Source organism: Varanus komodoensis, unplaced genomic scaffold, assembly GCF_004798865.1.
Source record: "Varanus komodoensis strain SLA01 unplaced genomic scaffold, ASM479886v1 scaffold20_1, whole genome shotgun sequence".
Lineage (NCBI taxonomy): Eukaryota > Metazoa > Chordata > Lepidosauria > Squamata > Varanidae > Varanus > Varanus komodoensis.
The window spans coordinates 12,964,000-12,988,189 of NW_025335587.1; the positions used below are offsets into that span (position 1 = coordinate 12,964,000).

The window sequence follows — 24,190 nt, forward strand, 5'->3', positions numbered from 1 at the left end:
GGACATGGTCACCTGTCACAGCCATGCTGAGTGCCAGGTGCTGGGCACAGGAAAGACTGGCAATGAGGCCGGAATGGAGGGTTCTGGAAGAGAACGTGGCTGGCCGGCTGGCTGGCACCTGAACAGGGCACTTCCGGTAAAGGATGGACACGGAGTAACATGTCCCTCTTGCATTGTCTTATCTGCTGAACACTTGAGAAGCTTGTCAAACATTTGGTCTTCATTTTACTCTTCTGTGTTTGACTTTCCTTAGCATGATAGTCTTTCTCCTTCTCACAATGTGTCCAAGGTACAACAGCTTCAGTTTTGTCCTCTTTGCCTCTAAGAAAAGTTTGATTGGATCTAGCACCCTCTTGTCTTTCTGCGGGTCCAGGGGACCTCAAAGCTACCCCCCCCCCCAGCACCATGTTTCAGACGCACCCGTTTTCTTCCTGTCTGCTTTCTTCACTGTCCAGCCTTCACAGCCAGTCGTAGTGATGGGGAATAGTCATGTGGATGATCCTGGCCTTCGTCTCCCATGACATTTCCTCATACTTGACTATCTTTTCTGCTTCCATCATTGCTCCGCGATGAAGAAGTCTCAACCTTCTTCAAGTTTCTCAATCTTGAACTGGTGATTGAGCTAAGATATGCAAAACCTTTTACAATTCCAAATTCTTCATGGTTGGCATTCTTCTTTGGTCACGATTGTAGTTTTCTTAAAGATCACAAGTGCTCTAAGCAGAGACACCAGACATTATACCGCAGGCTGACTGCCTGCAAAGTCTGTGCACCCAAGCAGGCCTAGTCCGAAGGAGCGGGCATTTGATCTGTAAGTATCACCCTGTATTAGATGCCAGGGCTCAGTGGATCTTTCCACAGCTCCCTTTCAATAAATCCTGTGCAAGTTTGAGTTGAAAAATGCCCCACATTTCCAAGCTGCCCAAGTGAACTTGCTGATCCTTTTTCTCTGTCTCGTGAGGCATGTTAGGAGTCCTTGGTCTTTTTCCTGTCTGACCAAGAGCATGCTGGGAGTTGTCACCTTTCCCTGCCTAAACTTGCGTAGAACTTCACCTGTAAACTAGTTTTTACTCTAGTTGCATTTAATGGTGTCAACAATGGTACTGACTTGCTGGCATGATTTACTTTTTAATCATGATTTGCTTTTTAATTATGTCAGCAAGTCAGCCTGCAAGTTTCTATTCTTGGCTTTTCCAGTGTGGGCATGTTGGTTAAAATAGTGGTCTGGGGACCAGGGAGATCCAGGTTCTAGTCCCCACTTGGCCATGAAGATCCCGGGGTGCCTTAGGGCCAGTCACTCACTCTCAGCCTACCTACCTCACAGGGTGGTTGTTGGGAGGATAAAATGGAGGTATGGAAGCCATGTGAGCGTCTTCCAAAGAGGAGGAGGACAGGACAGGACTGCAATGTCATAATAGTAAAAAGAGGGGGAAGCAAAGCAGTGCCCCGAAGAAACACAGCGATATGCAAGAGCAAACATCTAATTTGCAGCAAATCCTAGAACAAAATGGATCCTTGTACACATGGACATGAGGGATTTTCCCCAGGTAATCAGAAAAGGAGACCACACCGCCTTCTTTTTTCCTTCCCTTTTAATTTCCTGCTCTCCCTGCCCCATTTTCCAAGCGAACTGGGGCGAAGCCTACCCCCTCGGCCCCGCATGTGCGCCCCCGGGCCTGCCCCTCCACGCCCCGCGCGGGCTGAACCATTTCCAGGGCAATCTCCCTTTCTGAACTGCCTCTTTCTTTTTCCCCAGGCCTTTCCAGGCAGGCGCCGCGGAGGACAGCCCCGCCGCCGCCCTCAGCGCGCAGGCGCAGAGCGCACGTCCGCGTCAGGCAGCGCGGCGGGCAGCCCCTCCGCTTGGCCCGCTATATAAGAGGCGCGGGGTCCTGCGGCGCCAGCTCGCGCTCGGGGAGGTAGAAGCGGCGGTGGCCGCGAGAGCAGCGATGGCGGAATTCGACGCGTACGACGACCGGGCCTACAGCAGCTTTGGCGGCGGCCGCGGGTGAGCGAGGCCGCGGCTGGCCGGGGCAGAAGACCGGCGGCCGCGCGGGGAGCGCGGCGTCCCCGCCCGTCCGCGGCGAGGGTCGGCGGAGGCCTCGGGCCTGCCTGGGGAGGGGTCGACGTGGGGCGGGGATTGTGATGCCGGGGGAGGGGTGCGGACCTGCCTGTGTGTGTGTGTGCGGAGGAAGGATTTGGCGCGGGTCGGTGGTCTCCGGGGAGTGAGTCGGAGTTTCTATGGGGCAGAAGGGCCCGTGGGGAGCAGTTGGGTCTTGAGGAGGGGGCTTGTAGTGGGAGGAAAGGGGGTGAGGTGGTCCTGGTGGTAGAAGAAAAACACTGGGAGGGGGGAGGCGAGGGCGTTGAGGTGAGAAGCGGGGTTTAAGCCGAACTTATGGGGGAGGAGAGGGGGCTTGTAATGCCAAGAACAAGGGGTACCTGCCCGAGTATGTGTGGGGAGGGGCAATCTGTGTTTTGACGGGGGGGTAGGTGGTCTCTGGGAAAGGGACATGGGGTTTCTTTCTGGTATAACTAAAGCAGGAGAATTCATAGGAAGGAAAGGGACTTGTGATGCCAAGAAGTGGGGGGGGGGTGTAAGTGATTAAGTAGCCTCTGGCAAGAGATGGGGTTTTTTGTTGGGTATAAACTAAGCTTAAGAGGCAAGAGAACTCATAGGAAGGAGATGGGCCTGTGAGGAAGGGATTTTGAAGCCATCGATAGGGGGCAGGGAGGTGGTGGTGGTGATAGAATCTGAGTTTTGATGTTGCCGAGCAGGAACTGTGCATTAAAAAGTAAAAGGAGTAGTTTGTGTGTGGTTAAGTAAATGAAACTATTGGGAGAAGGGGACTAGAAAACTGGGGTGGGTACATTGAGAAAGAGATAATGAATTAGAAGGCTTTATGTAAAATACATGATCAGAGGGGGTTATTTTTATTGCATTGCATTATATCCCTCTTTTTTCTTGTGAGGAACCCAAGGCAGATTGCATAGCTCTTTTTATCCTCACTGCAGGAGCCCTGTGAGGTAGGTTGGGGTGAGACAGGATGACTAGCTCAAAGTCACCCAATGAGCCTCATGGCTGAGTGGGAACTAGAACCTGGATCTGCCAGATCCCTAGTCCAGCACTCTTACCACCACACTGGCTATTGTATGTTTTGTGTATTTGGGGACTTTGATAAGGGAGGGTGTCTTACTCTTTGTCAATGTGGTGAGTGAAGAAAAAGTGGAGTGCTTGGTAAGGCACTCTTTTCTGAAACATAACTTTTGACTCTATTCTCAGTACTCTTCTGGGTGAAGAGGGGTGTGTGAGGGCCACTGGAGGAGGGCCAGTCTAGGAGTTGGTGTGGGCTGATGAAATAATTGAAGGATGCATTGGGGGCAAGGTAAGTAAATAAGGAATGGCCTCATAGTAAGGCTTGGGCGTGAAATCTTCTGTTACAAAGGGCTTAATGTGGAGCTTTATGGTAGGGTTTGACATTTTGGGAGAAAATGTGTGTGCAGGAGACAAAGTTGCCTGGGGTTCCAGTGTGCTTTGATGTGCTGGAGAAGTGCTGCTGCTTTTAGAAGGATCACTAGGAATCTACAAATAGGATACAGGATTTGCGCTCCAAATTGTCATGTAAAATGGGGAAGTACATGCAGTATGCATGAACCATTTGTATTCTGTAGAATAATCTGTAGAAGTTGATGGAAAATAGCCCACATAAGTATGGGAAAATAGGAATTCATAATGGGTAAGAACAGTATAGAGAAGGGAGCATTATGAAATCTAAGTGGAAGGTCTGTTCAAGGATAGGCTAGACATGCACATGGTGGGCATGTCATGAGTGGAGCCGGCTGAAGCCGGGAGGTCAGACTAGATGGCCCGGGAGACCCCTTCTGACTCGCTCTATGTTTCTTCCTTTGACTTCCTTCCTTCCTAAGTAGGAATTGGCAAATTGGATGGCTTATGTCCTCTGCTCCCTCTTTTTCTGCATCTCATTTAGTATTGTGTTTGTAACAAATCAAAACACATTGTCATAGCTTTGCACATCTGTGTACACCTGCTTGGGAGTTAATTTTTATTTATTTATTTTATTAAAACATTTTTATGCCATTGAGTACAATGGGAGTTCCTTTTGGACAGTGTACATAAGATTAGTTTGTGAAGATAACCAAAGTGCATGTGTAAGAGAAATGACTGGGCACAGTTACTGTGTGGGGTGGAGTGGAATGGCCTTCAGCATTCCTGGCGTAAGACCTAACTCCATTAAGCTGTTAGTGCTCAAAATAGTAAATGGTACAGTTTCTCAGTCACAAAAATTACTATAGAATTTCTGATAGTTGATAAAGTTAATTGAGAGATGTCTGTGGCTTTGCAGTGTGTAAATCTGTTGCCTGCACGATTCAAACTGGAACTTCTCAAGTTAGTTTGGGTAACCATTTATACTAATGACTGTTATTTTGCTTGCTAAAACCATATTAGTGTGGAGGAGGGAGGTCAGTAAGGAGTATGGTAAGAGTATATGCGTTTATAGTAAGATGTGTTTCAGCTTGGGCAATAATTGAAGAAGAGCTTAGTTTCTTTCTGTATTTATACTTCGGATTCTTCCTAACTTGCCCTTGATGTTGAACACTTATCAGTATAGGTTTAGACTTCGCATGTGCTCACCTTTGTAGTTTGCCATTGTGGAAACTAGTTGAAAAATAGTATGTCAGTGAAAGTAAGAAAAGCATCCAGTTAGTTCCTGACACATGCTATCTCAGTTGCTCTTGTAGCAACCTTGTTAGGTAGGTCAGTATTATCTTCATACTGCTTCAGAGAAAGTGTTCTGCTTTAAGCTCACTGTGAGTTCATGGCATTAGGGACTTGCGGATTGGTAATGCCTGGCAAACCAGTATACATCCATATAACCAGTGTGTGAAAACTGTCTGGTTTATCTTTACTGGTTTCAAGAAAGGAGGATGGTAAAGATATACTTTCTTTTTCTTGCCTATTTAGTTCCATTCTGCTTTCTATATCTTCACGGGGCTGTCCCTTCTTAGTCTGTCTACCTTACAGGGTATTTCTAATGACTGTAGTACTAGTGCAAGTGCTGCTCTTAGGGCAATGCAACTATGAAATAAAATTACTGAAACTATCAGTGTTCTCTGATATGCTTATCCTAATTATAATTGCTAATCACAGTGGCTCTCAAGCTTGAAAGAGTTGTGCTTAGCCTTTTCAAAGATAGGAAAATGCTATCAGCATGGGTTCTTACGTTATTACCTCTAAGGTGTTCCATATTCCTTAAGTTTCATTTCATTTTCTGTGAAATCCAAGTAAAGCTTATTTTTGCAAATCCAGTTTGAGCATTTCTCTAGCCCACTTAGAAAAGTAAGCAATAATAGCTTGTTCTGCAGCAAAATACATTTATTCTGTCACGACAGAGTAAATTTACAGCTGGACTGCAGCGGATATGAGGTCTATGAAAGAAGAACAGCCAAAAGAACCGCTCCCGCATCCGACTGCCCTTGCATAAAGTCTAACCAGACAGGGCATGTTTGTCACTCTGTGTGTAGAATTCACTTCTTAAGGAGCTCTGGTCTGTTAATTTAACTCTGTATTCTGTTGCTTTGCAATAATTGTAATGGATTTTGTTTATCTGACCCAGCTGGCACATAACCTATAGGTTCTTGAGACCCCATGAGAGAAAGCTAACACAGTGGCCCCTGCCTGCCCCCCACCCCCCTTATCTGGCTTAGGATACAATCTAGGAATTCCTTGTTATGTGTTACTTGCAAACCTGGAATCATGAATTACCAAGTGCAAAACAGTACAGAGTTTTAACAGATCAACAAACCATGGATTAAAATTCTGGATTAAAACATCTGTGTTTAAGCACTCATGACTGTCTATAAGAAAACAAATCAGAAAACAAATCAATTATTCACAAACCGGGTCTTTGTGTGCTTTTCCGATTGTAAACTAATTAATTCATACAGGGTATGTATCATTTTAAAAGTGCTTTTTAGTGACCCATTGAACTTTCGTATCGTAGATTGACATATCAGCTACCTCTGTGTTGATTTTTAAAAGTGGCTCGCTCTTAGAGAGCCAGGCTGAGGGTTGAGACCTTGATTTTACTCTCCGCCTCCTTCCTCAATGGCACCAAGTCCATAGCTGGCAACTGTGCATGTAGTAGAGAATTGAGGGTAGGTGCCTGAAAGGTGTTGTCATTGAGAAGCATCTCAACCATTTGCATTGAGGCTGACCTCTGCAGGTCTTGATCCAGGATCACTGAATTGCTTAGGACAGGTTGGAGTCATGTAGGGACTCCATGAGAGTTGGAGAGTGTCCTTTTGGAGCTGGTTCTGTTTCCACTTAACAGCTGTGAGCCTCCCAGGTGTGTCAAAGGCTCTTGTGCTGCAGCAGTGGTGACTTAGTTGTCCTTTCCAGGAAAAAAACCAACATATACTTGAAAATAATGCTGTTGTATAATTTCTGGAAGCCAGTGAAGATCAGAGGCAGGTGTGTGTGTGTAGAGGAGTTTTTAAGCTTTAGCAAAAGTAGGCACTGATTTGGGTACATGTCTCTTTCTGTTACTATAAACACTAATTTTTCCTGTGCATTGCCTCTTCATTTGTCATTTCTACTCTGGTGAGTCTGCTCTGACAGAATAGCTTCGTATGCAGGTGTTCATATGGGAAAATGACAGCTGGGATAGGTCTGTCTGTGGGAATATGTAGGGAGGGGACTCCCTGTGCAGGGCTGTCAGTCATGGTGTTGAAGTTGGCCCACCCGTCAGCTAGGTAAAATAACTCTTCTAAATATGTGCACCATCTATCATCCACTCACAGCCATCCAGTGCTCGGCTGCCAAAATCAGTCCATGCAACCACACGCCTAAAACCCCTTCACTGGCTTCCTGTCTGCTTGTGGATAGATTGTGGATAGCCTTCCTGAATATGAATGTCAAAGCCTCGAAGGCCTTGCTTCTCTTTTCTTTGCATTTGTATACCAACACATCCCTTCCTAGGATCTCCTCTCATCCAGTTTTGTCATCCTCAGCCATCCATAGGCCGTCTGTTTCTTGCAACTTCTCAAGCCGTTCTCCCATGCCGCCCTTTCTGCTGAGAATCGCTTCCCAGAATGTATTCATGCAGTGGCCTCCCTTGTTGCTTGACTTCTCAAGCCCACCTGTGGATCATCTCCCTGCCTGAGCTTTCCTCAACTTGATGCCCTTGATAGGTGTTGGGGTACAACTCCCAGAATAAGCTGGCTGGGACACTCTGGGTGTTGTGATCCAACACATCTGGAAAGCACCAGGTACGGGAAGGTTGCCTTAAGCCTGTTCCTTGTCATAATTAAGCCAAAGTATAATTCAAGTAGTCACTGCTGACTTTAATCCTCCTCTGCTTATGCAGATCTCCCTTTCTTCCTTCTCTGTTTCCTTGTGTCCATTTTAGATAATGAGATTGTTACGTTAGGAACTTGTCCTACCTGTTTGTGTAGCACTCGGCGGCACAGTAGAAAACATGACAAACTTTTAAGTGTCCTCACAAAGTAAATGAACCAATTGCAGGACCAAAATGGTCCCAAGATGATCGGGACATGTTGCTATTATAGTCATTCGTGAGGTCGGGCCATTGTCCTATAGGACTGGTGGTGGTGTGTTCCATCAGGCTATCGCCTCGGTTGGACTTGGAAGAACTTATTACACTGATCTGCAGGTAGGTAAAGGGGAAGAGACAGGGCAAAGAAACTTCTGGAGAGGAATTTTGTTCTTCGGGCCCCTAGCTGTCCAGCTTTGTAAGAAGAGATAACATTTGTGTACATAACATGCAGCCATGCATTCAGGCTGCTACAGTTGGAGGATCGTCCAGACTATAAGGTCATAGGGTTGGGTAGGTTTCTGTGCATCTTCTAATCCTGAGAGCCAAGTTCTCTGATTTATCTGTTTGTGCTCCAAGAAACAGTGGGGTACTTCACACTGATCTCTGCTTGGTGGAAAACAATCCTTCCTGACATTGCAGCCTTGCAATTTTCAGATGGTGTTTCAGAAAAACCTGGGATTCTTCAGGAAATCTGATAGAACAAAAATAGTAAGCTTTCTGTCACCTTCACTGCAGCTGCCAATCCTCCCTTACCGAGGGCAGTCATGTGGGAGAGCGGGCCATGTGGAGAATTGGCTTTAGGAGGGACCTCCAGAGCAGCCGACACAGACATAGGAACTTACCCAATCCTATTAAAGTGATAAAATGGTTAAAGTATAGAAGCAATGCAAGGATTTAGTAGGTCCAGACATGCACTCTAAAATGGGTGCCAGAATCTATCTGTTGTTGAAACAAGCTTTCTGCAGTGGGTCATCAAAGACTTTGGTGAGGTTTGAAAGCCACTTCGCCAAGTGCCTACCCCTGTGCATGGTTATGTATAAGCTTACGCCAAATGCCTACCCTGTACGTATAAGCTATTCCCCTGTGTTTGGGGAAATTTATTCCCAGGGAGCACGCAAGGATTGCAGCAAGAGGAGTGTATCCAGTTGTGTGAGCCATATTTTAAGAGGTTTGGCAAATGGGAGCATTTCCAGAGGAAGGCCACCAGGAAGATGAAGGCTTGGAAGCACCCATGAAGTATGATTGAGAGGGCTTGGGTATGTTTGGCCTGGAAAAGATAAGATTAAGGAGAGATGGTATCAGTTTCCAAATACCTGAAGGGTTGTCACATAGGAAATGGAGCAAACTTGTTCCCTCTTTCTCTGGAGACCAGGAAATGCTAGAGAGGCTATAAAGAACAAACTAGGCAATCTGATGCCAGGAAGGTCTGCTCAAGTACCACAAGTGATAAATTATTCCCATGTGAAAGATCTGCACCCTAAACATACAGATTTGAGGCCATATTCACCTCTGCCACCTTAGAGCAACCTTGTATTTTCGTTCACGCTGCTTCATGAGCGCATGGGATGCTCAGCATAATGGGATGAATGTTCACATCTCATTCCCTGGTTCTGATATAAAATGGTGTTTATCAGCTTTCTGAACAGACTCTGAAATACGTGTGCATAAATCCACTCTATCACCCTGAAAGATACTTGGAACAAGGTAGCCGAAGCACCTGGCTCTGTCAGTTGACATTCATGGCCAAGATACTGACGGGCAGTTCTAACATGACATACTAGTAGCGACATGCAGGCTGTTTGTACAGTATGGAATGGGGCACTCAAGAAGTCTCCTGGCGGACCTCTGGGTAGCTTGCAGTTAACCCAGCAATGATACTTGACTCCCAGCAGCTTATGTCCTGAAATGTCTTGCGCTCATTGCCTGCCTCAGTGTTCTTCAGTGCTCCTCAACAATCTTTGTATAGTTCTGCCAGGCAGTTTTGGGCTCTGTCTGCAGGTCTGCCTCTGTTCAACTCCTTCCTATTTCTGGCTCATACAGTGCAGTTGCTGACTGGCACCGTGGCACAAGCCACCATTTTGTATCTGCCTCCCACCATCACTTCGCCAATATTTTGCTCACATTGGTGGGCCTGGGGATTCTCGTTAGAAATAAAGTGGATGCCGCAAATCTGAGGTCTGCCCTGTTTTTCCATCACAAGTCATGATACGGAGGTACCCCCTACTAAGCTTCAGCCTGCACAAACAACTTTTCCAGTTCTAAAAAAAAATCTGAAATCAAAGTTCAGATTTGATCTCAAAGTGAATGCATGATGCTTCTGCCAGTGTAGCATCCATTTAGATAAGTGGTGCTGCATTGCGAGGAAACTGCTACATGAGTGCAAAGAGCGGTGGATTTCAAGAATCAAGCAAGATGATGAAAAGAGGGAAAGCATTTGAGTTAGAAAAGTGCCCAAACAGAAGCAAAGTGCTCGCAGGCTGTGTTACATGTCCTGCTCTTTGTGGTGTGTTGTACTTTGATTTATTTCTGTCTGTCTATCTTTCTTTTTTTTTTGAATAAGTTTTATTCTTAATGTATACCTGACACAAAAAAACTAAAAAGCATCAATCATCAAAAACATCAGACCTACTGGGTCAGCCCCCCACATTTTTTCTTTTTATGTTAAACTATAAACATATTTAAGACTATGCGAAGTCCCGTTTCTCTAGCCAATGATAGATAAAGAGAGTCCCAGGTTTGATAGAAGTCTGTATCTTTCTCCTTCAGAGACCAAGTCAATCTGTCCATTTCCGCACAGTCCAAGATCTTTTTTAGGATCAGTTTGTCGGTGGGTGGCTCTTCACTCTTCCAGTGTTGGGCAAGTGCAATCCTCGCCGCAGTGGTTACATGTAGTCAAATACATTGCTTGTTTACTAAGATCGTCAGGTACAATACCTAATAAAAAAACTTCAGGTTTAAATGTTAGAGGTTTTTGTAACATTTCCTCCAGCCATTTGTGTATTTTAATCCAATATTTTTTTGCCTTATCACATGTCCACCACATATGATAAAAAGTACCTGATTTGTGTTTACATTTCCAGCATCCATTTGACATATTTGGGAACATCTTAGCTAACCTATTTGGCAACAGATACCATCTATAAAACATTTTATACAGGTTTTCTTTGTATGAAGTTGCTAATGTTACTTTAATATTTCTTTCCCATAGCTTTTGCCATTTCTCTAACTCAATATTACATCCGAAGTTTTGTGCCCACATTATCATAGTTTCCTTAACCTGTTCATCTTCCATTCTCCCTATCTAGTAGGAAGTTGTACAGTTTTTTGATCATTTTCTCATATGATTTAAGAATCACGTGATCAAATGCTGTTGGTTCCTTATACAAGCCCCACATGCTATAGTGTTTAGCATATCTCGATTGCATTTGAACCTTGTGCCACCAAGGAATATTAATTCCTTGTTCTTGTATGTGTAGTTTGGTTTCTTTTCGCCTGATCAGCATGGTGGCCTGGAGTAACTAGAGGCTTGCGGTGCTGGTGGGTCCGATCCCTCCCATGCACATCCCTGGACCCTGTTCAGCCTGCCAGGCTCATACAGAAGCAGTGCAGAACGGCCTAGGCAGACGTCCAGGTAGTGCTGTCAGGCAGCCAAAATGATGTCTTTCCGGTCGGCTAGGCTGAGCTTGCTTATTCTAACGATTTATCTAAATTGAGCCCAACCATTTGCAAATTTAACTACATGTTGGTGCGGAAGAGAATATAGAGAGAACTCAAAGGGATCGCACTCCTCAGAGGACACTGCCCGTGCTTGCTAGAACATTCTGCACAGAAATCCGCCTATCATAATTAGCTCTCCAAAGATGTAGGTAAGGAAGTGGTGGAATAAAGGCTATTTATAACTTTAGAGCCGAGAACAAGATACCTATCTATTTAAAAATGTTAATTTTCCGTGGATGTGTTTACCATGTTATGTATTCTGACTTTGATATGCCATATTGCATCAATATGCAAGGTAATCAAGCTTGCATATTGATTACAATTAATCTATCCATCCCCAGCGAGCACGGACAAACACGCCCTTCCACAAGAGGAGGGGGTGAACACATTTTTAAAGAGGCATGGAAAGCTTTGTCATTGCCCATTTCTGTTTTTGATTTTTGTCCAAGAAACATCATGTCCAGCTTCTGCTCAGTGCTATATTTCTTATAGACTAGACTCCTCTCCCTCCCTCCCTCTCCAAAACCTAAACTTCATATTAATTGGAGCGAGAACATGCTATCATCTTGGGCTGCCGTCTTTCCATGTTTGTCTTGGTGAACAACAACAGTGCTTCATGTTTGGCTGTTTCCCTTTTCCTCTCCCTTTAATAGTGGAATTCAAGTGTGTTGAACTGTTAATGCTGCATTGGTTTGTTGAAAATTGCATCCTCTCGACCAGCCTTCCCCAACCTGGCACCCTTTGGATGCTTTGGACTGCATTCCTGATCAGTGACCACACTGGCTGTGGCTGGTATTATAGGAGCTCAAAACATGGAGGGGGCCTGCACCCACTGCATCTAGCCAATCCCATGGCTCTTTGCCTCGTGGGTTCTTCCCACTCCACAGCAAATGGGCCTTGTTCTCCATAGCGGGTGGGGAGCTTTGCGTGAGGCTGTGGGGAGTGAGCAGTACCCCCCCATCTTAAAAGAGTACTGCTTTAAAGAAATAAAAGCCCAGTCTTTGTGAGCAGAAACGTGGTCACAGTGAATCTGGCAATCTGTTTTATAGATTCAGAGGGCGGCTCCTTGTCCCATCCAGATGTGCCTCTCTTGGCTGTGCCTTTCTTGTAAGCTCCAAGAGAACCACCACTGCCTCAAGGGCTCTCTAAGTTTGGCGTGGGACCTGCGTAGCATGGCAAAGCAGCTTTCCCCCGCTTCGCTTGCTGTGGCCCTCACACACAGATGTGCTTCACTGTAACTGGAATGTGGTTGCATCCCTTGATCCTTCAGGGAGTCCTTTGACAGAGCAATTCACAGTCCCAATTTGAGTTTGGCTTTGTAATCTGTGTAGAAAGCCTTTGCACCAATATAGGGGAAAATAAGTTTTTAAATAAATACATTTCTGTGATTCCAGCTTCTGACCTCTGCCGAGTTCTGTGGATTTGTGGACTGGTTTTTATTTTCCATAAGTTTATGTCAGTGTATTCATACAGAGATAATGGCACATTTTTAAAACCACCCCAAAGGTGTATTTTTCTCCCATAGACTGAAGTGTGAAAATACCTTTCCCAGGGATTTATGCATTTTCAGGGGGTGTGAATTTTTGTGTGAGTTAGTGCAGATGCATTGGTGCAAAGTCCCGTTCCATCAGTGAGTCGACCTGGAACAGAAGGTCCCCCATCTGTGGAATGTAGCCAGAATGGATTTTACATGGCGTGTACATCGCTGACTCTGTGCGATCCCGTCCTTGCCCACAGGTCCCGTGGAGGTTCTGGCCTCAGCTCACGTAAGCAGAAGGAGCTGCCTACAGAACCCCCCTTCACGGCCTACATCGGCAACCTCCCATTCAACACGGTCCAAGGAGACATTGACGCCATCTTCAAAGAACTTAACATCAGGAGCGTGCGCCTAGTCAGAGACAAAGAGACAGATAAATTTAAAGGTAGGTGAGTCTGTCTCCCCTCAGTGCTATGTCTGGAGAGCGTGGCCGCCGTCTTACTCCAAGGGTGCACCACCTTTCATGGTATGTGTGCTGTCTTAAGCATCTTCAGATCATTTCCCGCTAGTGGCAAAGCTGGGGGCTGAGTTTCCACGTCTGCGTAGCTAGAGCAGCACTGCTGAGAGGCGTTGGTGTGCTCGGGGGAGCTCCCAAGTCTTGCGGAGTACAAAAAACATTTGGGGAGGGGAGCTAAGTGGACAGCTCCACCCCTGCTGCAGAGCAGCCCAGTGAGGACAGAGTGCGATTGGTGGGCGCAGAATGCCTAGAAGCAGTGGTAAAAACAGTGCAGAATACTGTACTGAATGATATTGCAGTGCTTGAAACAGTATTACACCAAGCAAGCTGTGTGGGAGGGGCAACACAGAATCCTGTAGATCCAAGGGATCTGACTAGAAACCCAGAGCCTCAGTAAGTAGGAGAGACTTTGCCTGCTGCCTAAAATGCTAGTGCTATCATTGCTAGATGGTTCCCCCCCCCCCGCAAAATGGGGTAGGGTGAAATTCCATAATTGGGGTGCAGCTGCAGACAAAATAGACACCCTTTCTTAGTCGCCCACCAAACACTGCAGACCCTGCCACCAAGAGAATGGCCTCCAATCTCAGCTCTTGGGTGTGGGGGCTTGCCTGAGCGGGCAGCCCTTCAGGTGTGCTGTTTCAAGCAGCCAGGGACCCCGTTGGGAACTGTTTGGTGGCACTCAAGAAGGCAAATTCCCTTGTAGCCCTGTTTGTGCATGTGGTTTCCTCCACCCCCAATTCACCAGCTGTCCCTTGATCTGTAGACAACCCGACCTGTATACCAGCTGAGTTTAGATTGCAACTTTCCAGTAGGAAAAAACTTCCTACTTTTCAGTGCCAAGAAGGAAAAAAATCAATAAGACTATATTTTTTCCTTTGTTTCACAGGATTTTGTTATGTAGAATTTGATGAAGTTGAGTCACTTAAAGAAGCTCTGACATACGATGGAGCGGTAAGTACACGACTTCTGTGAAACAGCATTTAAAGAATGGTTGCAGCTCTGCTTTGCAAGGCGTAAATGTTTTCCTTTCTCCGTCCCACCGAACAGATTTTTGGTGACCGGTCGCTCCGAGTGGATATAGCTGAGGGCAGGAAACAAGACAAAGGCGGCTTTGGTTTCAGAAAAGGTGGCGGCCCAGAAGACAGAGGTGATGTTTTAAATGGTTGCTCTTACCCCTCGCACTGCCTTGAACGGGCATGTAGTGCATGTGATCTGAAGGGCTGGCCAGGGCACAGTGGGCGTTCCTCCCAGCAGGACACAAGAAGACATGCTAAGCCAGCTTCAAGCCAGGCAGATGAGTTCGAAGGAGCAGTTTCACATCCTTAAGGCCCTTAGGGGAAAAATTGAAGCAGGCTGGAATGAAAGGCCAGGGCCCAGAGTGGTTAATCCTTGGCACTGATCCTCAGGGGTTCCATAGTAAAAGCAAAATGGTTGTCACTAGAAATAAAAGAAGACCGGATTCAGAGGAGACCGGAGAGCCGGTGTCAAATATTTGAGGGATGGTCGTTTAGGGGATGGAGCAAACTTGTTCTCTGTTCCTCTTATATTGGGGTCGTCCAACATGCAGCCCCCAAGGCCTTGTTCTTTGGCCCTCTTGCCTCTCAGAGTCCCCCCCCCCCCCCCCGCCCCAGCCTGGAGGCCAGCACTGGAATGGAGAGGTTTTGGCGTGTGCTAGTTATTCTAAGTCATTTTAAATTAGGCATATTGTTTAGGAAGACAAGGTAAACATGGCATATTTTGAGTCTCTAAAATAGGAGCAAGCAGGTTATCAAGGTGGCTTTTTTCCAAAGCATATTTCTAGTCACTGGGTTCTTTTCATAAGCTTGTAGCGCTATTCTGAACATGTTCAGAGAGGAAAGGGCCTGTGACTCCCAGCACACCCCATCCAGCTATGGGGGCTGGGGAATTCTGGGAGCTCTGAGACCCTTTTTCCTGTCTAAATATGTATGGTGTTGCATCCTAAATCCGTCCATACTCTCCTCCTCAAGAGCTTTAGCCATACACAGCAAGGTATAGAAGACTGTAGAACTGTAATTTCTTTGGACAACTGTATGTGTTCTGGTAGGCAGAGGTACCTGTAGTAGAAAAATAATACACCGTGGGGTTCTTCTAAGGCTAATGAGGGCAGGCTTCAGGCGTGTGGAATTGGCTTTGTTTTACACTAGAACACTGCCAGCCTGAGCCAGACACATGTTGGCTCGGGGTAAATTCAGTTGCTTGCTGCACCCTCATTAAGCAAACACTGGCATGTGCAGTGATGATGATGTTACCATACATCGGAGATTCCAACACATCCTTTAAAAATTGGCTAGGATGGCTGAACAAGGACAGTCAGAGTGATCTAGATAGGTTGGAGTTCTGGGCCAAAATCAGCAGAACAACATTTAACAGGACAAATGCCAGCTTCTGCAGCCAGGAAAAAGAGACCCAATCCATCGTTACAAGATGGGGGATACTTGGCTCAGCAGTACCTTTAATTGAGAAGGATCTTGGAATTGTTGTAGCCCAGGAACTGAATAGGAGCCAGCAATGTGATGTGGCTGCCAAAAAGGGCAAATGCTCCTTTGGACTGCATTAATAGAAGGATCACTTCCAACCTACATGGTGGACTAGCTCCCCTCTGCTCAGATGTGGTTAGGCTGCACCCCGAGTCCCGTGTCCAGTTGTGGGAACCACCATGGAAGACAGATGCAGACAAGCTGGAAAAGGTTCAGAGGAGGGCAGAAAGGATGATCCAGGAGCTGGAAAGAAAGCCCTGTGAAGAGATGGAAAGAACTGGGCATGTTTAGCCTGAGGGGAGACAGGATGGCAAGTACTTGAAAGGCTGTCACAGAGAGGAAGGACAGGATCTCTTCTTGATCATCCTGGAGTGCAAGATGCGGAATAACAGGCTCAAGCTGCAGGAAGCCAGGTTTCGGCTGACTGCCGGAAAAACTCACTCACTGTTAGAGCAGTACGGCAGTGGGGCCAAAGACTTAGAGAGCTGATGGGCTCTTCTACCCTGGAGGCCTCCAGGATGCAGCTGGACAGCCACTCCTGGGGGAGCTTCAACTTGGGGTCCTGCGTTGAGTGGGGAGTTGGGCCCAGTGACCTGGTGGCCCCTTCTGACTCTGCTATTCTGTGATTCTCTGACACTGCGATTCTCTGACATTGTTATTTTTTTACCAATGAAGAGCAATGGGGTTGAGAGGGAAAAGTCATTCTAATCAATTTTATTATGGTCGTAGACCAGTTTAAAGAGAGAAACCGCACATGGCCAGTCATTGCATGGCAGGTTCTCCCCCCCCCCCGCCCCCATTGCTCTCATTAAAAATCAGAAACCCTTGGAAATCTTCTGCAAGCTACCCAGAACTGCCAGCCAGTCCTGTTGATTTTCTGTCTACCCCTCATCTAAGCTTGGTTACCAATTTGGGGTTCTCAGAAAAAGAAGAGGAGGCAGCATGCCCCAAGCTGCTTCTACTAGACTTTCCTGAAAACAAGTCAGTCAAATATATGCATCTCTGGTTTCTTGAAATCATGGAACCAACGCTGCAGCTAATACTTTAAAGATAGTGTAATTCCTGGCTGATAGAACTGTTGGACTAGAGTGACAACACTTCCTTGGGTTTGGTCCTCTCAAGAGTGTTGGACTTGCTGGTGCTGCTCCTCATTGCTGGGGGAACTCTCTTGGTCACGAGGTCGACTGCTCGGAAATAGCAACTGAAATATCAGGTGGGCTTTGTGGCTTCCATCGTACCAGCTTCCAGTGTGGCCCAGCTCAGGGGAAGAAGAAAAGCAACCTTGAAACGAGCGTTGGCCTTTCCTCCCTGTGCTGGCACTTCGCAGGTCGCCCCGTGGCTGTCCAGGCCTAGACAAACCTCCTCCTCCTCCTCCGAGCGTTAGAGGCTCTGTCCTGTTCAAGGCCTCCATGCCCCACCTCTGAGTTCTCCTGCAGAACACAATGGCCTGCTGTTTGGAGGATGTGAGGGCTGGGCTGGGGTAGCACTGGCCTTCCCACCTGAACGGATGTGGACCATGCTGCGTGAATTCCTGCTTTCCCCTTTGACCCCCCCTTGCATTGTGGCTTTCTTTTTAGGCATGGGCGGAGGTCCGCGGGAATCGCGAGGAGGTGGCTGGGATTCCAGAGATGACTTCGGTTCTGGTAGCAGTATTTCTACTTTTATATATTACTGAAATCTCTTCCAGCCTTCCTTTTGAATAATCTCCTTGTGCCCCCCTCTGTCATACATCCTGCTCTGCAAGTGGCTAGAAAGCATCCTGGTTGACCAGTAAGGCAAAATTCCGAGGCATTATCTGGACACTTCCCCACGAGCGTGTCCGCTGTTTTCTTGAGGCCAAGTCGGCATCTGTGGCTAGGCGCTGAGACAAAAATCAGATTTCTTGGAGGTGGAAAGAGTGTTTTGGGCAGATCTAAGTGCACATCTGTTTGATTTGGATCACCTTTAGAAAGAACCTAACTTGATCTGCTGTGCAAAGTACCCCCCAAGGCGTGTGCTTTTCTTTCTAGTATATCCAGCTGTTCTGCTGCTAAAGTTTCAGGTTCCCCGGGTGAACGTGGATGGGGGCACCTTATGCGCCCACCTCCTCCTCTGAAAGCTGTGAACAAATCCTGGGCAAGGTTGCCTTTCTGTTGAACTCAAAAGGATCACTTTCGGGAAGGAAAACACAAGCACTGGCACCCAGCTTTGTTTCTGTTCAGGCTGCGGGATTCCCTTGCCTCTGAGCACACTCAGCATGCCCAGCAGATGCTGCTCAGAGGGGAAGGTTTAGGCCCGTGCGCCTTTCCCTATGTACCACGCCGCAGCATCTTGGGCGGTGCAGCCTTGTGAGAAGGCTGGCGCCCCCATTTTGCAGGCCAGTACCTGGGGCTGCCAGCCATGTGCGAGCCTGCCCTGTCGTCGTCGTCGTCGAAGTTGGGCTCTGCGTGATCCATGTGCTGTGCCGCCTTTTACTTCGTGCTGGAGGCGTTCTGTGCTGGCTGGGGGCTCTGAGCTAATGCGTGCACTCGGGGTTCCTTCTTCCTTCCGCTGTCCTGCTCCTGGTGAACCTGGGCAGCTCTTTCCCTGTATTTAGTCCTCCTCCTGGGCATCACATTTTTATCCTTCCCTCGAAAAGCCTGTGCTCCTAGAATCCATTCTCTAAATAAAATTTTTGTATTTTTACACAGTCATGGGTGTGGTAGCGAGTAGAAAAGAGCCTCCATCCCAATTAGTTACATTAGGGATTGACCGCTAGCCTGACAGCCCTCAGGAACCCCTCTGGTAGTTACATTTTCAGCAACTAAACAGTAGTGTTAGAGCAGCTTGTTCCTGAAGTGAGACTTTTGCTCCAAACCTGCAAGTCCGTGAAAGGAGAAGAATCTTGTTGGGACTGTTCCAGGTTGTCTGAACACTGCTGCTGCCAAGTTTGAATTTCTGCTCTTTTTTCATTTTGCTGAAGTAAGCTCTACCTTCTTTTGAGACAAACTTTCAATCTCAGGCCATTTATGAGTCCATTAAAACGAGAGTACAAGTCCAAGTACAGACACAAGGTTATGACGCACTCGGGACAAAAGGGCAAAGCCGTAGGATCGACTGGTCAAGTGAGCTGGTACTTCTGTATTGAGCTGCATACATTGGATACGGAGGAGCTTTCTGTCTGCTTGTAGCATGACTCATTTCCTATCCAGACCTGATGGGAGCTTATGGCGCTCTGGTGTTTGTTTTTTAACTATTTCTGCATCCTGGGGAACCAAGTGCCTGGCTGATGTTTTAAAACTGGCTTCGCACGACAATCACATGAGCCGGAGATGCTGAGGGTTGGGCGCGAGGCACCCCAGGGACGGCCCCTGACTGCTGCCTCTCTCTCCACAGGCTTCAGAGATGACGACTTTCTGGGGGGCAGAGGGAGAACACGTCCCGGAGATCGGCGAGGAGGCGGTGGTCCACCCATGGGGGGCACCGGGCGCTTCAGGGATGGCCCTCCCATGCGTGGGTCTTCCATGGATTTCAGAGAACCGACGGAAGGTAGGCCCCCTGTGTCATGGGCTAGTGGGTCATTGCTGCCCTCCTGCCCTGCAGTCTAGTGGAGTGCCATTGTGTAACACGCATGCCCACCTCTCATGTCCGGTGCTCAGAAGCGCCCCAAGCGCCCCACATGCTGCTGCTAATGCTGGTTGGAGGCCTGCAGCTTTGAACATCGAGCCTGGACAGGCATGTCAGTTTAGCTGCAGCGGTTAACTTTTCTTCGTCATCCTTCCTCCCAAGTTCAGGGCACCGTGTGCATGCCTTCCTCCACCCGGTTTTGTCCTCCCAAGGTCCTTTTTGCAGTTCAGTGTCACCCAGCAAGCTGAGCAGGGGTTAGACGCTAGATCTCTCCAGTCCTAATTCGACTGCCTAGCCTCAGCATTTCCTGGCCCTGAGCATGGATGAACACTGTCCCTCATTCTAGCCCAGAGGAATTGTCCGGTGTGACAGGTCCCCACTACCTGATCAAGAGGCACTTCACGGTGGAGTGGGTGGCCTTGAGAGGCAATGGCTTCCGTCTTTGCTGCAGTTAGTTTGGCCCACTGCCAAGGAACCATGGAGCTGGAAATTGGACTGGCTCACTTCCCTTGTTCCTTCCAGTTCTGTGGTTCCCTAGTAGGACGCCCGAGTTGGGAATTGCAGGTGTGTTGTGCAAATACCAGACAGGAGGCAAGCTCGGGGCTCGGTTCACGTTCTCTCAGAGTAGCGTGTTCTCTCCAGAGCTTTCCTCCTGTTGTAGGTTTCTGTGCAGCACACGTTGGGTTAAATTTCCTGCCCACCCTGGCTCGAGCTTGTTGATGTGGTGGCCAAGCCACATTAAAGTTGTGTTGTGTGGGACAGTTGATGGTAAATGGAAGATGGAACTGCTCCACACCAACATTCTCCTACACAGAAAAAGGCTCGGGCGTCAAGCGAAAACACAGGCTTGTTCCTGCCATTGTATTTTTCTCTGTGTAGGAACTGGGGCCATTGCCTGGATTAAATCAATCCACTCATGTGCCAATTGGTATATTAAACTGTAATCCTAAGGAGAGGAATGCTTTATTTTGATATTCTGTGCACATCGCGGCAGACACCTTGCACGCAGCATTGCCCAGAAGCCACGGTGATGCCGTCCTCGGTTGCTGAAACGCTGCTTACTGCTGCCGTAGCTAATCCCGTTTGGTGCAACAAATTCAAATTTGCAGGAGCATTTCTCAGGCACGTCCCCACCTGTACGAAAACTTCAGGCAGTGGTTTCTCAGCTTGGTGAAAGCCGGGCTAGCTCCCAGCTGGCCCTCGGATCTCAGCAGTCAGTTAATTGCAGGCCTCTCGAAGGAACAGCTTCAGCCAGCCCGCCTCTTCACCTGCCCGTCTTGGTCTGTATCCTCCTGGTGTCACGGTTTGACTAATTACTGGGCACGCATTAGCAGGACGTCACTGTGGCGTAGGACCATTTAAGACTGCACTTTCAGCCACCAGGGTTGGTTCTCCCCCTGCCCACCTTGGGTACCACTAGCAGTGTTTTCCAGGTGGAGAAGATCCGTGTGGGCAGCTGCTGGCCTTGTTCCTTGGGGAAAAGGTGCTGCTTAGAAGGCCTCTTCACACCGTTCCGTCACTAGATGGCAGCCTCGGGCCGGGCCAGTCTGGCGAGGACTTGTGCTGATGGCCCTCTTCATAGCCGGCTATTTGGTGTGCAGCACCGCAGAACGTGCTTGCTCGCCCACATCCCTTTTCCTGCCGCCTCAGAGCAAGCGGTCTTTCTGCTCAGACTAAGCTGCAGGATCGCTTGCGCTGAAGGTGGGTGTTGCATCACTCCTGCCTCACTATGTAAGAATCGGAGGGAACCGGTCAAGGGTGGCCGCGGCATTGTGCTCAGGCTGAAGAAACGGGAGGGGCCGAGCCGGCCTCAGTCCCGCCTGCAAGAGCGACTGTAGCGTTGCATGTATGCAGGCCTCAGAGCGGTGGGCCTGGGAGACCTGGGCTCTTGTCCCCATTCAGCCACGGAGCTCTGTTGGTGACCTTGGGCAGCTGGCCACTCGCAGTCCAGACTTCCCTCCAGGGCTGCTGCTGTGAGGGCGGGTTGGGGAGGAGGAGACTCCTGCAAGCTCTCTTGGCTTCCTTGCAAGAACAACAGTGGGATGCAAACGCAAGATGATGACAGCCATTATGGAGATCCTGCTTTTTTTTCTTATAATGAACTCAGAGCGGCCTACATCGTTCTCTTCCTCTCGGTCGCAGTCTTCCGCTCACAACAGCATCCCTGCGAGGTAGCCTAGGCTGAGTGTCTGTGCCTGGCCCAGTTGGCTCCTTGGCTGAGCGGGGGCTAGAACCCACATCTAGTTCGGTGCGTTGGACGTTTGCCTGCGCAATCCAGCAGTGTCTTGTCAAGCCGACTTGATGATGCTGCTGCCCTTGTGGCATCACCCTCTGCAGACTGGAGCTTGCACACCTGGTGTGTGTGTGTGTGTGTGTGCGCGCGCGCGCGCGCAGAGCCCGCAAGCACAAGCCCAGGCCTGCTATCGGTGGGGAAGGCAGTACCAGTGAGGGTCTGAATGGCTTTGAAGGCCTGAGCTGGTGTTCCTGGAGGCAAAGCATGTGCTAGGCATCAGTTCATGTGCCAGCTTGGGGGCCCCGTGGTGCTCCTGGTGAACTCCCGCCTGTGACGGCCGACGGTGCCCGGTCGATTCGCCAGCCCGTGAGGCACCCTGCCACACAGGCAAGTGAGAGGGCTTGAACGGCTCCTCACGCTGAATCGGTTCTTCTCTTGCAGAGGAAAGAGCCCAGCGGCCCCGACTCCAGCTGAAGCCCCGGACAGTCGCCACGCCTCTCAACCAAGTAGCCAACCCCAATTCTGCTATCTTTGGTGGAGCCAAGCCGCGGGAGGAAGCCGTCAAGGCGGAGCAGGATTGAGCTGGAGGGGCAAGAGGGTGGGGACGGGATCGAGGGCGGGACTGGGTGGGCTTGGGAGGAAAGGCAAGGCAGCCTGGAGCGTCTAACTGTGCTAAGCCCGTTAACCCTGCGGCCACCATTCCTGACCATCTAACACTTGTCCTCCTTGAAACAGAAACGGAAGAAAACAACGACGACAAACCAGAGCTTGTGAATGCATGTCAACTGTTAACAAGTGGTTTTTAGTACGTTCTTGGCTTTGCTGTATCTAGTGCCTGCGTTGTCTTCAGCTTCTCCCTCGGTTTCCCCCCACATCTCAATCCTGGCACGGGGCTTCTGGCCGGCCGAGTGCTGCGCTCTTCCACAGATGTGGACCTGTCTAAACAGGGGTGCTGCTCCACCTTGTTCTTTCTCTCTGGCCCTTTCCTTTCTAGACACGTCAGGCACGGCTTCAGCCTTGCCTCATCTTGCCCCTTCCCGCCTTCCATGGTGCGTCCGCACCTGCTGCATGCTTGCCGCCCCCAACGGCCCTCCACTCAGAAGAGTCTCGGCCGAGTGGAAGACATCATAGCATCTTAGAATAAGGCCCCTGTAGAATTAGCATATGCAACACAGAGTCCAATAGAATTACCATCTCTAGCCATTAGGCACTTTGGAATATAAATAGTGAGTGCTTCCCCAGCAAGGCAGCTGAAAAAAGTTTAAAACAGCCTCCAGAGAAAGGAGAGGCTGCCAGCTCAAGCGCTGACAGCACTGCCCGGGCCTGTTCCTGAAGCTGAGGCCGCGCGCCGGCAGTTCGCCTTCAAACTCGAGATGCGTGTCCTCTGCTCTCCTCTCGGGCAGCGTAAATCTCCCTTTTGTTCCCAGGTCAGTGCTGTCAGAGCTTGCATCTGTCACAGCACCCAGGTCTGTCTCTTCCAGCTTTTTCTTGCATTTTTTAAGACATGTTTGCTAATGGCTTTTTAAACTGGTTTCTTAAACTAATAACATTTATTTTCTTTTTTGCGGGGGTTCTGTTTTGAGGAAATGGTGTCTGAACTCGCCACTCGGGCATTTGGTTCTGTCCCCACTGGCTTTGTTTTCTTGGTTAGCTTAAAACTCCCTTCTGTGTTGGAGGGGCTGTCTCTTTGGATTGTGGAAGCCCAAGTTGGTATCTTAATGGTACAGAGGCCAGGTTTCTGCTCTTCTGTAATTAGCCATTGCCCTTATTTCTCTGTACCTGATGAATTCTTCTGGAAAGGGGTTGATAGAGAGACCCAGGTTCAGGGAAGGGAATGCTGAACAGTTGTGCCAACTTGAAGAGGGCATGCCGGCTTCTCACATGCCCAGATTCCAGTGCTCAACACGACAACACCTGCAGAGCCTGGCATCAAAATTAGGATGTCCGATTGTGACTTCGATACAGAAAGTGGAATGGACCGAGGCAGGAATGTGACAGGAATGTCCCTCTCTCATTAAAATAAGGCATATCCAGCATCACCCTGTGAGGAAGGAATCTGCAAATTAATAGCCAAAGACAACATCCCTCTAGATAAGCAAAACGGATGTTACCTTGGACGTAGTGTGAAACCAATCTCAATGTGCTGAGGAGATCTGTTCTCTTTCCCTGCCCCTCCCACTGGTCTGAAAATATTTCAGACAGTAAGAACCATTTGCCTAACACTGTTTTTCTTTAAGACATGCATTGTGTATCTGTGTGGTTGTGTTCCAAACAAAATCCATCCCATAACCTCTCTTCACTTCTGAATGCAGAAGAACCAAGATTTTAAGAGCAAAAACAAGACTTCCAGGCAAGGCTCACTTCTAGTCAATCCATTTGATTTTTAAATGTGTAAAGATAAATTTCCAAACACTTAACACATTCTGCTTCATGACAAAAGTAAATTTATGGATATGGTATTTTGTGAATGATCTTTTAAATAAAGAAAACATTAAGTAATTGGTTTATGTTCTATTAACTTTTTGTCTGTAGTTTTTGGAGCTTCCTGTAATAGCCAGGCCTGGCCTTGTGTGCCACCATCTCAGCAGGAAAGCAAGAGTGTGAACTGGACGGCTGGACAGAGGGAAGCACTTGCTTCATGGGGTGGCGGTGCATTGCCGGAAGGTTCCGCGCGGCTGGTTCTTCGGGTCTTGGCCTGCGTCCTCTGCCGCAGGAGCCTGCTCTGGCTTCGCATGCACACGCATTTGAGCGGACCCGTCTCAGGTCAGCTGTGGCGGCTTGCAGAAATTAAGGGGAAGGCATGTATGTGCC

General features: G+C 48.4%; 1 protein-coding gene across 2 annotated transcripts; it reads left to right on the top strand.

The window, feature by feature from the left end:
- The first annotated feature begins 1,907 nt into the window (after window positions 1-1,907).
- EIF4H (eukaryotic translation initiation factor 4H) lies at window positions 1,908-23,878 on the top strand. 2 transcript variants are annotated; one of them, XM_044429816.1, is made up of 7 exons: window positions 1,908-2,005; window positions 12,807-12,991; window positions 13,950-14,014; window positions 14,111-14,210; window positions 17,139-17,204; window positions 18,913-19,068; window positions 21,821-23,878. In XM_044429816.1, exons 1-7 carry the CDS (start codon window positions 1,947-1,949, stop codon window positions 21,958-21,960), a joined length of 771 nt encoding a protein of 256 aa, XP_044285751.1. In that variant the 5' UTR covers window positions 1,908-1,946; the 3' UTR covers window positions 21,961-23,878. The 2 variants fall into 2 exon arrangements, with proteins under 2 accessions (XP_044285751.1, XP_044285752.1); XM_044429817.1 differs by having other exon boundaries at window positions 1,910-2,005; window positions 18,916-19,068.
- The last annotated feature ends 312 nt before the right edge of the window (window positions 23,879-24,190 follow it).